The following is a 15,857-nucleotide window of genomic DNA, read 5'->3' on the forward strand; positions in this document are numbered from 1 at the left end:
TAGGAGTTGTTTAAGTCATTACCTACTATCTCAGTTAAGTTCAAACATACTGGAGAAGTTAATTAAAACATTCAGATTTTCCTCCTCTTTTTTTGTTGTTTCTCTCTTTTGCTCCAATACTGTTGCCTTCTTCATCTACCCAAATGCTGCTGTCAGAAAGAAACTAAAATTCAGAAATAAAATATTATGTTTTACCTTAGAATTCAGAATTTTAAGAATAAGGTATTCTCATTCATTTGAATTCTTGAATTCGAGTATGAACCTTCTGATCAGCAGTAAGGAGCCACAATAACACAGGAAACCTGACAAACCACAGTTTTCAATCACTAAGAACTGCTCATCGCATTTGGCATCAAGAAATCACACAAACCTGATGATACTGCTGATTTAAGTAACAGGACTGCCCATCTTCTCAGCAAGTCTGTGTCACTTGCTTAGTGCTCCTATGGGTTTGACAAATAACCTACTATGCCTATGTGGCACCCATGTCCTTTGTACATAGGACATGACTGCAATAGCTCCTCCCTCTGGGAAAAAAAAAACAGTAAGCTTTATAGTGGCTGCAGACTAAAAGTGCATCCTCGTATCTGACTTGCTTCTGTTTCCAGAAGGGCAAAATTTTCATAGAGCTTGCTGGTCTGGTGCTGCAGAGACAAGCCATCAAACCACTCTTCTTCACAGCAGTTCAGAGTGGCACTAGCAGACCATGTAATTGCTTTCCTTACATACTGCTGTACAAAACCCAATTTCCATCCTTAAATAAAAACTACATTTTTGAGTACTTTCCTATTTCAGTCTTTTGCTAGGTTTTCCAATATTGTCAACAACAACCCTCAGATAGGTCAGCTGTAAAACTTCAGTGAAAACGTCTGAATGGAAGAAATAACCAAGGTCCAACATTACTCAAACTGCTCCTGAAGAACCCTCCTCTGTCGCTCTGGTGTCTGCCTCCTCCCTAGAAGGCTAAGGGGTCTTATTTCCCTCTCACTCTGTAACCCTACATGCCCATAGCTATGGAGAACTGGGACAGCAGGTTGTGGGTAGCAATAAAAATGGGAGAAGGTGAAAGAAGAAAAGGATGGAGGAAATTTCTGTTGTACAGTAGCACGGACCTGACCTCAGCGTAATGCAGTATTTGTGGACTAGTGAAAGTATTAGTAATAATTCTTCTTGCCATCTATAGTTTTGGAAGCACTCTACAGAGGAAAAGGCAAACATCATTGGCACATTTCATAACAGACACAAAAACTAAATCAACCTTTTCAAGGTCACAAACCAGCTGCAGGGGAAAAACTGAAGGCAAAAGATCAGAGCAAAAGGTCTTCCAAAGCAGATCGTGATTCCAGGCACCGAAGTACAGCGTGCCCCAAGCAGCACGATACAAACGAAGGCTGATTTCTGGAGAGCTGCCACCTTTTGAATTACAGCTGCATTTCAAAACCTGCTTTCTCTTGCCCCAGTACTGACGGGCAGTTAACTCTGAAAACCTTGTCTGTGGGTTTCCTCACTGCCTCCCCTGTTGGACCACAGCACCTCTCAACAGCTGATATAGAGGGGAGAAGTTTAAACCTACTACAGCTTTCATTAACAATCGAAACTGTAAGATGTGCTCTGTATTATTATGAAAACTGCATTCATTTTGATGCTCCAGAATCGTATTTCTCTTCAACACACTTCCATGTGCACAGAAATACACAGAATTAAGACTGAAAATTTTCCAAACAGCCTCGCAATTGGTACATTATCTGCTTACACTGACTATGCAGGTTTCATACAGGCTCTACAACCCACCATGTATCTAATACTAATGCATCTCAAGAGAAAGACCATCGTTGCTTCTCTTTTCAAAAGTAAAATAAAGGTGAATCAAAAAGCTCAAATTTAGTACAAACCAGCAGGTGAGGAGAGGTATATGATGCTCACCCACCAAGAAGAGTGTTGAAGGGAGTAACTGGCCCAGTCTTAAAGACAGTATGTGTTGTGTATGGTGTAGTGCTGTGGATTCATCTCTGTGGACATTCACTGGGAAACTACAAGGAAGGAAATTCTTTCAGAAAATACTGAGCTACCTACACTTTCAAGGTCTTTTTAATTTTAGACTATTTTTCACTCATTCATCAGAAAAAGCAATTTGAGTAAACTGCATAAACCTCATCCTTTCACCTAAAAAGATGCAGTTTAGAAGACTGGAAAATTTCAAATTGAGTTATGAAGCCATGAGATTATATGGCAATGTACCAATCCAATACACTATTAGTATCTCTGGCTGAAGGCTGGGTTTAGATCATGGCCATGGCAGAAAAAAGGCATGAGAACTAATGACAAACCTAAGGTATTTTTTGTAGTTTAACTTCCATCACTTCTATGCAGAATACTGGATACTCTGAAACTAAGACTTTATGGCTGCATTTCCTTCCACATTTTGGTTTAAGCATTTCCTGAATGGCTTCTTAAAAACAAGGCCTGGCACTGTGACTGTGCTGGAGGGGGTGGCATCCCAGGTCCTAATCCAGCCAACTCCAGGATTTGTTTAGTTGCCTCTCACATGTTAATGGTCCCATTAGAAATCTGTTTTGACAGTAATGCAGATTTGCAGTGAGGTGAATGATTTACTTGGTGTGCCTGCTCAGGACTGAACTATTGCTTATCCAGTGCAGCAGCTCTTTGCAGTGAGGAAGTTGAGGCTCTCATTCTACCTAGAAACCTATCTGCGTGCTCAGCTGTTAGCACTCTGGATTTGTGTTAAGCAGAGTTTAAAACAAAGTTGCCTTCAGCTTTCATACTAGACCAAAACAGTATTAACAAATGAATGGGTAACTTGCTTGACATCTGAAACTCCTCTGGTAGTCTCTGATATCTGCTGGACCAACCACTCAGCAGATTTCCCAGATACCACCTTGTCTGTGTGGAACATGCTGTGATTTTCTTGACAGTGCTGAGCACCCTCAGCCCTCACCCAAGTAAATGGGAGCTGAGGTGTTCAGTTCTCTTACCTGTGATGGCATGCTCAGCATCTCTCAGCAGCAAGAGACTGTCACTAATACTGCAACAGTTAGTCACATTACAGTATTTGAGGTTTCCCTAGCATACTTTTTCTGAACTTACACCTTTTTTGATGAACTGTTATTTGCTAAGAAACAGGAATGACTTGCTCTGAATGACTGCATAAAATACAAAAACCTCACTGCACAAAGGGAACTTATGTGTGAAAGACTATGCAAAAAGACCTTCAGTGGAGAGGGAAAGGAGAAAAAAGGAGAAAATTGTGTCAAGTGTTATTTCCTTCTTGCTGCTTCCAAATATTATAACAAGACAGACAGATGTTTTTGGAAGCAATTTAGACAAAGCCTATGATTAGACCATGGCCACAGAAGAAAACAGGCATGGGAAGCGAGGACAAACGGCACATTTAGTCCTGGGTTTCTGGAACAAAGGGGTGGGAGACAAAGACAAAGGAAAAAGACAAGGCTGTGAAATTTCCCTTTGATACTATGGGCAAGGGTGTAGAGAGGGTATCTGAAGAGAGAAAAAAGGTATTGTACGCATGAGCACGTTAACAACGTTGTGGTCTGGGTAGTTGAAAGAGAAGGGCAATGGGAAACAAGGAGGACTTGAAGAAGTTTTAAGTATGCAAATAATTTCTAGCTGTGCAGACTTAAATGCTGATAATGGTTGGCCCAATAGAATTGTTTGCTGCAGTAATTTTATGACAAATACAACCCTGACATCAAAAATAAATCCCAACCTGAAACCCCAACAACTTAAAAAGTATGAAAGTTAAAAGATGTTCCCATAGTAAACGTTAAGAAGTGCTGCAAGAAACCATGCAGTGCATTAAAATACACAGGATTAATAATTAAACAGTATCTTAATCAAGGCAGGAGAGGTTTTGTTTGTTATCTGATGTCATACATTTTGAAAGAACCATACTCAACATATTTGCCTCTGGGAATTCAGTGCCACACTAAAGTATGTACTTTTCATTATTAAACTCTGGGCTTTGCCAGGTTTCTGAAGGATTATACTGTGGGTATGTCTGGGTGCACCTGTCTACCCAATAACTTCTGAACTTGGTGACTGAAATCAGTACATTTTGAAAGGTGGGAGGACAGACTTCAAGAGTAATTAATCGTCATAAAGTTTCATGAAAGCAGTCAGTGGGTATAGAAACTGATGCCCTGCATGCTTCCGCTATGGGAGAAACAGCAGCCAGAGCTGTAGTGGAATACTCCCGCAGGACAGACACCACCGGCCAGCCTGGTCAGCCATCTGTACTACTCACCAGCACCTGATGCAATCCAGTCAGCTGCTCTCAGACACTCGGCACATCACTTGGTTGCAAGTGCCCTGCAGACATATCTGGAGTCCTTGTCATCATTTCCTGCCTTCTGCTTCTTGCTGCTGGCCAGTCCGTTTAGTTTGCACCAGCTCTCCTTCTGCGCTTTCACCTGCTTCCTACCTGTAGTGTTGACCCCCTGGGAGTCTGATTTTAGCCCCACTCCTGACCAGCCTCTCCTCCTCAAATTTTGCTTCACTGACTTGTTGACCTTTGCTCAGATACTCTTTTACTTCATCTTGGCCTTCTCTGACTCCTGGGGATGATCCACTTTGATGACAGAACTGGTTCTGACTCCACTGATTTCACCTGGCATCAACCTGAGATCTGGCAAATCAATGTCCCATGTTTCATCTCCCAAGCACCCAGCTGCCAACAGTCACATGGTGTGCTGAGTGAGACTAACTGCCAACTAAGGCTGGTATCAAAACTCATTCTGAGAGCAGGTACAGGCTAAGCCAGTGATTTCAAGAGATTTCTGAGGGAGGTTAATGTCTGTGCAGTTCAGTTAGGAATTACAAATTTGCCTGAAAAAAGACTTCTGTAGTTCCAGCCTCTGTGAATCTGCTGCTTTGCAGTAACAAACTTTCACTAATGTGATTAATTTAGCACTAATGACAGCAGAGTTGAACTGATAAATGAAAACAAACACAATGGGAGAAACCTTAACAACAGGATCGAATTCCCTGAGGTTTCTGATTAATTGGCTCTGGCACCTAAATTAACTACCAATTCCAGATTATGCATAAATTATTAAAGAAGTATGCAGCCACTTCAATAAATTAGTCCATGAGCAACATGAAATACTCAGGAAAAAAAGTTTTCACTAGCTAGTTGCATTTGCGAATATGCAGGAATATTTCTGCAGTACATTCCAGACAACCAGTGCGTGTGTGGAAACAAAATAAACTCTCATGCTAGGATTGTGCAGGATGTGTAATAATTATTATACCAGTAAACAAAAAGCTTTTCCTTAACTAAAACACTGATTTCATCATGGCACAAGTCTAAAAACTTCCTGAGCTACCTTAGCTAATTGCCATGTATTTTGTAAGACTGTCACTCATAATTTCTGCTAATTTATTTTGATTTGCTTTTCAAGGAAAGTAAGCTCAACACTGAAAGCCACTAAATCTCAAATTTTAGTTAGGATTTTCTGTTCCATCGAAGGGACACAGCAGACAAGTTCTAAACTTACATCTGAGGAACTCTATCCTGCTTACATCAGAAAGACGTCAATTTTCAGGGAACAATGTGAAGAGAAACCACAAAGCTTAACTCAGAATACTCTGTGGTTTCTTCCCTTATTGTACATACCTTCATTTTCCGTATTGGCTGGAACAGAATCAACACCAAATGGATGCCATGGCTGAAGGTCATCTAGGCTGAACTCTCCATCCACTGGCAGAAGTTCAACTGTAGTCTTAGTTTCTGTCAGCGAAGGCATGAGAGCATCGTTTCCATAGCTGATTCTGGGTTCGCTGATCATATTGGCCAAAACATCATCAGAATAGTTTTGCTCTTTCTGAAGTAATTCATCTGCAAGGGAAGGGATTTTCAACACAGAAATTATCTGAAAGAGCTAGCATTTCTGAGGACGTATTTCCAATGCTTTTCAAGTAATAGTTTACTGTTACAAGATTCTGTTTTCTTATGATAAAAAAAACGCATAAAGGCTTACAATAGTCAAAACTATGTGACAAGCACTGCAGCTAAGCAAAGCATTTTTTTTGCAACATGAACCAGAATTGTTCAATACTGTTTCCCACCCCCATTTCCACCAGAGATCACATGTCTGTGCTTTGCGAGTCCCTGGACTCTTCCCCACAACTTTTAAAGGAAGCACAAATCGATTCCCTTCAACTCAACATGTTGCTTTAAGTCAGCAAAAGCCCACAGGAAGCAATGTCTTTGTTATTTCCCTTCCTCTTACATGCTCCCTATCAAAGCTCTTTAAATCCTAAATCACTGTAAAAGTTACTGTATGAAATTTGGCTTACAACAACAAACTGAATCTAAAGAAGCAGTTACTCTTTTAACATATATAACTTTGCCAAAATACTGAAGTAGTTTTTTGATAAAAATCTTTAGTAGGAATAGACATCTGCAGGCAAATTATTTTACAAGAAACCAGGACCTAAAGCGGTGCAGTACTATTTAGGCTGTGTATTTTTTAATTTGAAACAAGATGAGATCAAGCACTTTTAGCTCCATCAGGTGTACAGGATAGGTTGTCCAACTCATAAGTTCGGAGGCAGCGTGTGCTTCATTATTCCAACTCCCTTCTCATATCGACGTTCCTCTACCCTCCATCTCCCTCTTCACTGCCAGTTTTCTGTAGGAACAACACACTATTTGGAAGTACTTTGAGGGAACTTGGTGCACAACGGCATGTTCAAGTAAGCAAGCAACCACAATGGAGATAAATAACTGCTAATAATGCACCAATGTAATTAGCAAGAAGATGTTACAGAGCTAAATTGTTCAGAATCAAAGACTGTAAAGGTTACATTAATAGGGTTTAAGTGCTTGCACACATACGCACATCCATGACAGCAGATGATACAAGAGCTTTTACTAAGAATGGCTTCTCTTCACTTGGTTAAGGGTCCCCTGACTGTCAATGCTCCACACCCTATCTGAACTCTGTAGCAATTCAGGGACAGGAGTCGCCATGCTAGTGCTAAACCTTTTCTGTCACTCTGCATGGGCTTGCTTATTTCCCAGTATCAAAAGTGAGAAAGAGCATCTAAATTTCTGTACATGCCAGATCTTTTAGACCCCTCAGTAAAATCTTTTGAATGCTATGGTACAGGCATGCCTGACAGAGGGGGGGTACCCAACTCCCATCATGACACCATAATTATATCCAAGTCCCAGGAGGCTGGGAGGGATGCATACACAAAGTCTCTCTCTCAATGCTACCCAACTGGGAGGACGTCACTGCCAGCACTTGCAGGCTCCATTGTCTCTCATTCAGCTGTGGCACAGAGCACAGACATTAACCGACCCACACAATAGCTCAAATGAGGTGGACAGCTAGTACAACCAACAGATTATTATGATTGCATCCATTTTACAAGCAGGGAAACAATGGCCAAAATGAACGAGCCCATCTGATGTGATGAATCTGACACTGAACGACAGTGTGAAACTGGAAGTGCCTGGCTTAGAAACCATGCTGGAGTCCATCAGACTGAGGCAGCTGTGTCTGCACTGAGTAAATCATTCGCAAACACTGTTTCAATCTCTGAACTGCTGCTAAAAAAGTTTGCCCTAGGGTGTCCAGTTATCCACACCAGCTGGCAAAGTCCAAGACCAATTTTTCAGTGTCGATTTTGTTCCAAGTATTGATAACTACTTCAATCATCAGTTACACTAATGGAAAGCCATATAGCCTGGCTGTTACACAGCTATACAGTATTCGCTCTCCTTTTCACAGTTGCCAACTTGAATTCCCCCACCCTCCAAAAGACAATTCTCTAAACAAGGAGAGATACAGACACAGCTGCAGGCTAGGACATGCATTCAAGACTGCTTCAGGAGTTTTCTTGTGTGGTGAATATCTTCATGGTTAGGTGCTGAAAATAGAGGGATTCTGGGCTTGCTCTTCAAAATTGCATCTCCCATCAAATCAACAGGACAAAAACTTCATGACAATCGTCCTACAATAAACTTCTTGTTGCCTGGCTTATTATCTCCTTGTAGTGTCTTACCATGTCCTACATGTCCTGCCATGGAGAAGAAAAAGGAGGATGCTGAAACTTTTTGTCCCTCTGAGAGCATGTGCTCAAAAGCAGCCATGACCTGGGGAAAAACCTTTGGGACCTTAAATCTCATTCTTGGGCTCACTCATTTCCCAATGAGTCATCACAACTCAACAACAGCATCTAGAAAAACTGAAGTGAAACACATGTAGTGAACTAGACAGGAGGGCAATATGACTGCAAGCTCCTTTCAAGACTATTCTCTTATCCCAGAGACACACAGAGCCAAAAGCAAAGAAGGAGTAGAGGAAAAGAAAGAAAACTTATTACAGAATCTTCTGGTGGACACTGGACTGCTACAAGCCAGTCGTCCACAATGGCCCCTAGACCACATTTTTACTCCTAGAGCTCTGCAAAGACCACAATACTAGAAAATGTACCATGATGAATCCTAACAGAGGTGATGAGAGTCTTAGAGTGGCAAAACCCATGCTATTTTATAACTTTATCTACTTTTTATTGGCATACAACACTGTTTCCAGTGTTGAACTCTGGGGCATACTTACCCCAGCCCTGAACAGGCATAGCTATAATGACAGAAATTTCACCTATAACAGCTCCATTTATTTGTGTTTTCTTTACAAGGGGCCTGTTTACTAGATGGAAAGCTCTGCAATAACTGCTGTGTGTAAGACTCTTGAATTTACTTGAAAATCAACTTTAAAATTGGCAATTGTAATTTTGGAAGGTCTATAAAGCAATTTAAGATCTTAACCAGACTAAACAAAGTGCACCTCAAACACATCTAATTAAGACACTGTCAAAGTACATGACATAGCTTTGACACAACACCCAACTTCCTTTGTAAAACAGTATCTACATGACAGAATGCATATTGATTCAAAGACAGGTTTGAGAACCATCTCAAACTGGTACAAATGCAGAGTCTTACTGCCTTATATTCACCATCTTATCAATGACCATTCAATCTGAACTGAACATGTGTTCTTCCCAAAGTTATGGTTGCTTTTGAACATGTGCTTTCAAAAAGACAAAATTTAAGTGTCAGCAACCTCACTATTCTTAACATCAGAGATTAACAAGTGCCTGGGTCATAGCGCTGGCCTCATTTGCAGGTGCGCACATATTATAGCAGTCTGAAGACAGTTTAAATCATGCAAGTGCGGTATATCACAATTAGGATTCACCAAGAACATTTACACAATCATTTATTGCAGTGCATGTGATAAGAGGTAACACGTTTAGATGAAGCTTTCATGATACCTACTTTATGGGCTAATTCAACATGTCACAGCTCAATCTTCAACATGATCATGTGCCTAAAGGAGCTGCACTGATGTAATGCAGTCAGGTTTTAAATAAATTTGAACATCTGCATCTGATCAGCTGTATGAATCAAAACTCCCCCAAACTGGTAAATTTGAAAACAAAGCCTCCTTAAAAGCTTAGCCTTAGTGAATACTTAAACCCAAAACATTATTTACCTCTACATCTGCATTTACATTAGAGCTCTTACATAATCTGACAGCATACCTGTAAGCCACTTATGTGGCAGCACGTCCAAATGAACAGATGTATTTCACACTCAGAAAACACTTTTATTTTTCCACAAGTCATTTCTACGGAGACGTGTTGTAAATACACAGTTTATGTAGGGAACTCCAAAATACAAAGTATTAGTAGTGCAAGGAAGGCGTTTTAGAGAAGTAACACTTAAGGGTCAAAGGACTTTCTGTTCTTGTGATGAATGCAAATTCTACAGAGTCAGAAAGGTAGTTAAGTCACTTGTATATCCTGTGGGTTTTATATATATAACTCTCTGAGGTCAAAGGAGAGAACATACCTGAAAATACTATGGGTATTTCCTCCAGCTTCTGCCCAAGTTAGTGGAAATTTCAATCATGTGCTTAAATTTAATCACACTGAAGTCTGTGCCTTACCACAGAGAGTTAAGCCCCACTGAGTTTCAAGCATATTGTTATTTTAATATGCTTTGCTCAATCAAGCATGTAAATTCTTAATGTTACATACTACTGGGTGCCATAATTATAACATTATCAAGCTGCAAATCACAATTATGCGGCATTCAGTGTTGAACTCATTCATTTATACAGTACAAGTCAAATATAATTTAGAGAGCAACTCTCATGACACCTTTATTGAAAGTGACCAGCATATGGAAGGTGTGAGTGGTTTTGCTGCCTGCACTCTTTGATGATGACGACAGAAGAGCAGTATGCTAGATAATTACTGTGAAATACTGGAAACAAGCCTAACCTGCAATGCTCAGATCCATACTGACAGAGAAACGTGACCACTCCGTCAGATTTAGGCTTTCTTCTCTTCTCCTGCCTAGCCTGTGAAATTATGCCACAGGCTGTCTTATCTAGAAACTTTTACAGTGCAGTATGTCTCTCTGGGTTAAACCGAGACTGAAAGAGGAAGAACCATCGAAAACAGTATTTCACAGTTCTTATTTTCTGTCCTTTAGAATCTTCACCATTATGGCAAGAGTAAGTAGCAGCAGTAGTTTTTCAGATTTCAGAAATTTCTTATGTGCCTCAAAATCTTGTTCAATAAGGTGAAAAAACTTTTCCTTTTTCAACTGCTCAGGAAATAAACATTTAAGGTATTATGAAGCAGCTCACCTAAGAAATTTTCCCTAAAGTTAGTAAAGGAATAATCATCCCATAGCCTTAGACAATACCCTGCTGCCCAAGAACCAAACTTCAGAAGAATGACACCTCCGAACTTAAGAATAGCTGCCATATTTAGAACCATACTAAAAATAACATGCTTCTGGTATTTTTAAGAAGACCACAATTAGATCCCTTTAATTTCTTTCCCACTTCTTGCTGCTTCTTCGCTTCTGGACTATGTGCATTTCAATGTTTCCCAAATTGCATTATAAAAGCAACCCAAGTTGAATCTCCTCTATAAGCAGGTACATGTAATAATGTTCCAGTTGGATTTGCCTTGCAGACTATTCGTCTGAAATTACAAAAAACCCCAAGGATGTTTAACTTCTATACATAGCAACTGTCCTGCAGATAGACTGATATAAGCAATTTTCTGGTATTAAACAGTGTTCAAAGCTTGGATGATCCAATTCAGAAAAACATTTTCTACCATGTAACGATTAATTCCAATATGACCCAGGCGTCTTACTCATTAGGGATGGACCTTAATGCAAATTTAGTTTTGTAGAGAACTATGCAATTGCAGAGAGCTTTGAGTAAAGGTTCACGAAAATTTCCACACCGCTTCATCAAGGAAGAACCACAGCCACCCTCTCTCATTTTTACAGCATGCTGCATGAAACTCAAGGTCTTGATATTTTGTTTAATTTTATAAGAAGGCAGCTATGACACTCTTTGCCTTCAGTGAAAGAATATCAGAATTACTACAGACCCTCAGCTACCTGACAGCTACATATATCAGTTATTAACTAAAATTAAAAATCAACACATGGCTACAGATGTGCGCACATTTATGATTTTTAAAAAATTAATGGCCAGTCTTCTGATTAATGACTGCATTCCCCCCTCAGTTCAAAGCAGGAAGTATTAAAGCAAGTTGATGGGATAAAGTTAAGTCCAAAACCAGAAGCTTGTGCCAATTAAAGACCCTGTTGAAACTCTATACCATACTCAAGAATATACATTGTATGTCATCATTCTGATCCACATAAGGCACTGTAACAAATTCACAAGGTTTAAATTTAACTCATTTAATTCCAAATTAACATATAATTAAGTGCTTTAAAATACACTGAGGAGTCTAGATTAAAAGAAATAAACAGCTCCCCCCCCAATCACTGACATTTCTGCCAGATGAATCAGCATTCATTATTCCCCCTCAGTCTTGTATGAATTAGAAAAAGCCAAGTACATTTCCATCCTAAATAAGGAGGTTATAGGGCTTGTAAATTAAACTGCCCTTCAAAAAAGTGTTTATATGAAAAACTGCTATCAAGTTTTATTACCTTATTTTCTGAAAATATACTTAATTTACTCATAAATTACTTATCAGGCTTATTTACAGATTAAAATGATCAGATTTACTTGCCAACCTTGTACTACACAGTAAAACTGAAACCTGCAGTAGAACCTAAAATTCTACCACTTTCTAACCCCTGAAAAAATGTCCATTACCCATCATTTCTGATGAAAACTTCTAAAGGTACGAATCCCACAGCAATTTTTGATGTTTACTGAACTTGGAGGCAACTGGTGAACCACTAAACAGTCCATACAAATATAAAAATCTAGACATTAATTTGTTGCACCTGAGCAACCCAGAGAGCATTTTCAATCTGAATCACTTATAATAGTTTAAATCAGAATTTACCAAAACTGAATCGTGCAGTATCTGCTCAAGATAAAATATATTTTGCCTACTTATTAAGTGCAGTTTTAGCACTTGATAGGCCAAATGTACCCTGGTTGTCAGAGTATTCTGAAGAGATGAATTTATTTAATTTAACAAATATACCCATTAAGTGGGATATGGTCTGTTTTGATGGCTTTTATGCTGCTTTCATATGCATGATCTGATAGAAGGAAACAGAACAGTGAAAGGACGAATCCCAGATAGGTAGCACTATTCAGGAAAACGCATTTTTCAATTAAAGTGCGCCCCCTCAGATACTTGCCCATAGTGACGCATTTCAGACTTCAGTGTCTGAATTCCCCCGAGTAACAATTCCAGAAACTGCTGTGGGAATGACAACTGACACACTAGCTCTGTAATATATAATATATAAAGCTGTAATATATAGCTTGTGCAGACAGTCTAACTGGTTCTCACTGGACACTTAGAATCTGCTGGCATGTAAGAATTAAGATGATTACTTTGCTTCTTTCACAATCCAGCACTCCTCCCTACTAGAAATATGATCTCTTAGTGACTCACAGAGAATGACGCAACTGTGTTTCCAAACCAAGTAACTGGGAAAAGAAAATCGAATGGTCAACAGTAAAGTGAAAGCTGCTGTAGGTGTGTCTGTGCTCCCATGATTTTGGGCTGTTTCAGTACTAGTGGACATCATTAACTTGATTTAAGATGGCAAGACGACATATTTATGAATTATATTACACATATATTCAGTGCACCAAGAAGATTTTCAGTAACTAAGTGCAATGACATTTCTGTAAGTGGGCAATGTTTCACCAAGCCAGTGCCTTCCCATCTGAATGGAAGGTATGCATTCAGGAAGTCAAGCTCATCTGAGCTAACCTGCCCCCACATCATACATGCAAGCTGGACAAGTGCAAGATGTTTTCAGACTTCTGTCATCCATCCAATAAAAGAATGACATCTTAAATTTGGCACATGATGAACTAATTTATTAGTTTCTTAAAATATAATGGCAGAAGCAATTATCAGGAAATACAAATGAGAAAGGCTGAGAGAAGTCATCCCCCCTCATAAAACAGTAAAATCAGACTTTATGACTGCTCCAGCTTTTCTTTACGCTTACACCGAACATGCAACAGAGCAGGAAATCAACTAAAATACTGTTTACGAACAAATGTAACTATGAGGTAATCCTGACCTACAATGCTTTTAAAAATAAAACCTATCCAGTATACTGATTTAAAACAATATACACACTCCTATATTCAACTTTTTCACACAACTGTAACCCCTCTACCAGTGGAAATAATACTCTTCAACCAGCTGCCACTGCGAGCTCAGCGTTGTCTTTTGGTCATTAACTTCCTGTGCGACCTTAAATAGCACGATAACTTGCTATTTAAAGAGAAGTGTCTATGAAAAGGTACTTCAGGCTAGAGTAACGGAAAGGATACAGAATAGACTTCAAGAAGGATCTACCAATACAGGACAGTGTTCTAGCTATCAGCTCCTGAAGAAAATCAAGGCAACACCTTTATATCTCCCCTGCTGAAGGATAGATTATTTAGAATGAAAGATTTAAATAGCCATTGAAATAGCAGATGTCCAAAAATTAAAAACAACTTTGTTTATAATCTACGAGTCCATCATTATTATCAGAAGTTCCTGGTTTTGTCGAACACATGGATCATGAGATTTTCTTACAGGTGCAAGCAAAACAGAACAGCGTTTTTCAAAACAGAGGAAAAAATAATAAAACTTCATAAGACCTTTTTATTCTGACAAAATTTCTGAAGAGGGGATGGAAAACAAGATGTCCTATCTCTTTCCGTGATGAAAAGCCATCCCAATCCAAAGTCATGTGAAGCCATTTATCCTTTTCACAATATCTGTAAGATTGGAGGAAGCTGGCTCTTTTACTGACTGAAGTCATGTTCACAATGTTTATGAGATTAAAAGAGTGCTTGTGCGCACAAAACTCAGGATTCATATCTTTTCTGAAGAACATTAGTGCCCGTGACAAGACACAATAGACCATTTAGATACAAAAGATGGGGAGGATACAAAATGCTGCTAATGAAAGCATTTGAGAACATCAATGCCAATGAAGTACATTTATATCTATTTTAATCATGTGCTATTTTCTGCCTATTTTTCTATGACAGTTAAATAATTGGGACCAAAATAAGAGATGCTTAGAAGAGGAAAACATTGTATCTATTTCCACTTTTTTTTTTTCCTTCTCCCCTATGCTGCAGCAAAGGACGTAGAGTTTTCAATCCGGAAAAGTAACTGAGGTTCTTCAGCTCTTCCAAGATCCCGAATGTCATTCAGAACTTACAAAGCAACATGAAACTGTCCTTCCATCTGGCAACTATGTTTGCCTATTAAAATACAGCACACTAAAGGAGGACAGTAAGTTAGTTGCACAAGAAGTGCTAGGTCCTGCTCCTGCACCTGGAGAATAACCATCTCATGCACCAATAAATGCTGGAAAGCAGCTCAACAGAAAAGAACCTGGGGGTCCTGGCGGACACCAAGTTGAACACATCCCATTAACACGCCCTTGCTGCAAAGATGACTAATGGTATCCAAAGCACTGCCAGCAGAAGGGAAGGGATTCTTCCCCCTCTGCTCAGTGCTGGTGAGGCCACATCTTGAGTGCTGTTCCCAGTTCTGGGTTCCCCACTATGACTTGGAATATGCTGGAGAGAGTCCACAGAGGGACTGGATCATCTCTCCTAAGAAGACAACTGGGAGAACTGGGGCTGTTCTGCCTGGAGAAGAGAATCAGGGGGATTTTATCAATGTGTACAAATACCTGAAAAGAAGGTGCAAAGAGGACACAGCCAGGCTCTCTTCAGTGGCACCCAGTGGCAGGACCATAGGCAATTGGCAGGAACTGAAACACAGGAGGTTCCCTCCGAACATTTAACGTCTGTTAAATTGGTGGCTTAGTAAAGACCATAAACTTGTGATGATTTTAAAAAAAACCAAACCAACTGAAAAAAAGGCTGAGGTGTGTGTATATATATTAACAAGCCAAATACTTAAAAATGTCTTGGGTGGAAGAGGTCTTCATTGCTTACTAGGTAGTCCACCTGGCCGACGCCATGTCTCCATCTATGTAAAAGCTGCTATGTGAAGCTTAACAGAGAATTCATTTGCTTTTGTGGGAGAACCCCTTACTATTTTTAACCACTGACTCTGCAATATAATTTTTAGTAGAGTTCTAACAAATCACCTATTCAACTGTGGGGAAAAAGCACCAGCAGAGCTAGTGCTGGAAGTCACTCCAGGGTACCTGTGCAAATATACTTTTGCTGAAGGCTGCTTTTGACTGCTTGTTCCAGTTGCATTGTTATCCTTATGGGCAAAAAGCGCAGAGAGGAATGGGAAGCCTGTATGATACAACACAGACACACCAATGAGTC

General features: G+C 39.6%; 1 protein-coding gene across 5 annotated transcripts in view; it reads right to left on the reverse strand.

The window, feature by feature from the left end:
- Window positions 1–15,857, reverse strand: part of APP (amyloid beta precursor protein) — a 205,331-nt gene that overhangs the window by 23,836 nt on the left and 165,638 nt on the right. For all 5 annotated transcript variants that reach the window (XM_057398713.1, XM_057398712.1, XM_057398710.1 and 2 more), the window contains one exon: window positions 5,654–5,875. In XM_057398713.1, the coding sequence (XP_057254696.1) occupies window positions 5,654–5,875 (222 nt within the window). The remainder of the gene's footprint in view (window positions 1–5,653; window positions 5,876–15,857) is intronic.

The sequence above is a fragment of the Pezoporus wallicus genome, unplaced genomic scaffold (assembly GCF_028554395.1).
Source record: "Pezoporus wallicus isolate ANWC-B61680 ecotype Strahan unplaced genomic scaffold, APGP_CSIRO_Pwel_v1 contig_6094, whole genome shotgun sequence".
Lineage (NCBI taxonomy): Eukaryota > Metazoa > Chordata > Aves > Psittaciformes > Psittacidae > Pezoporus > Pezoporus wallicus.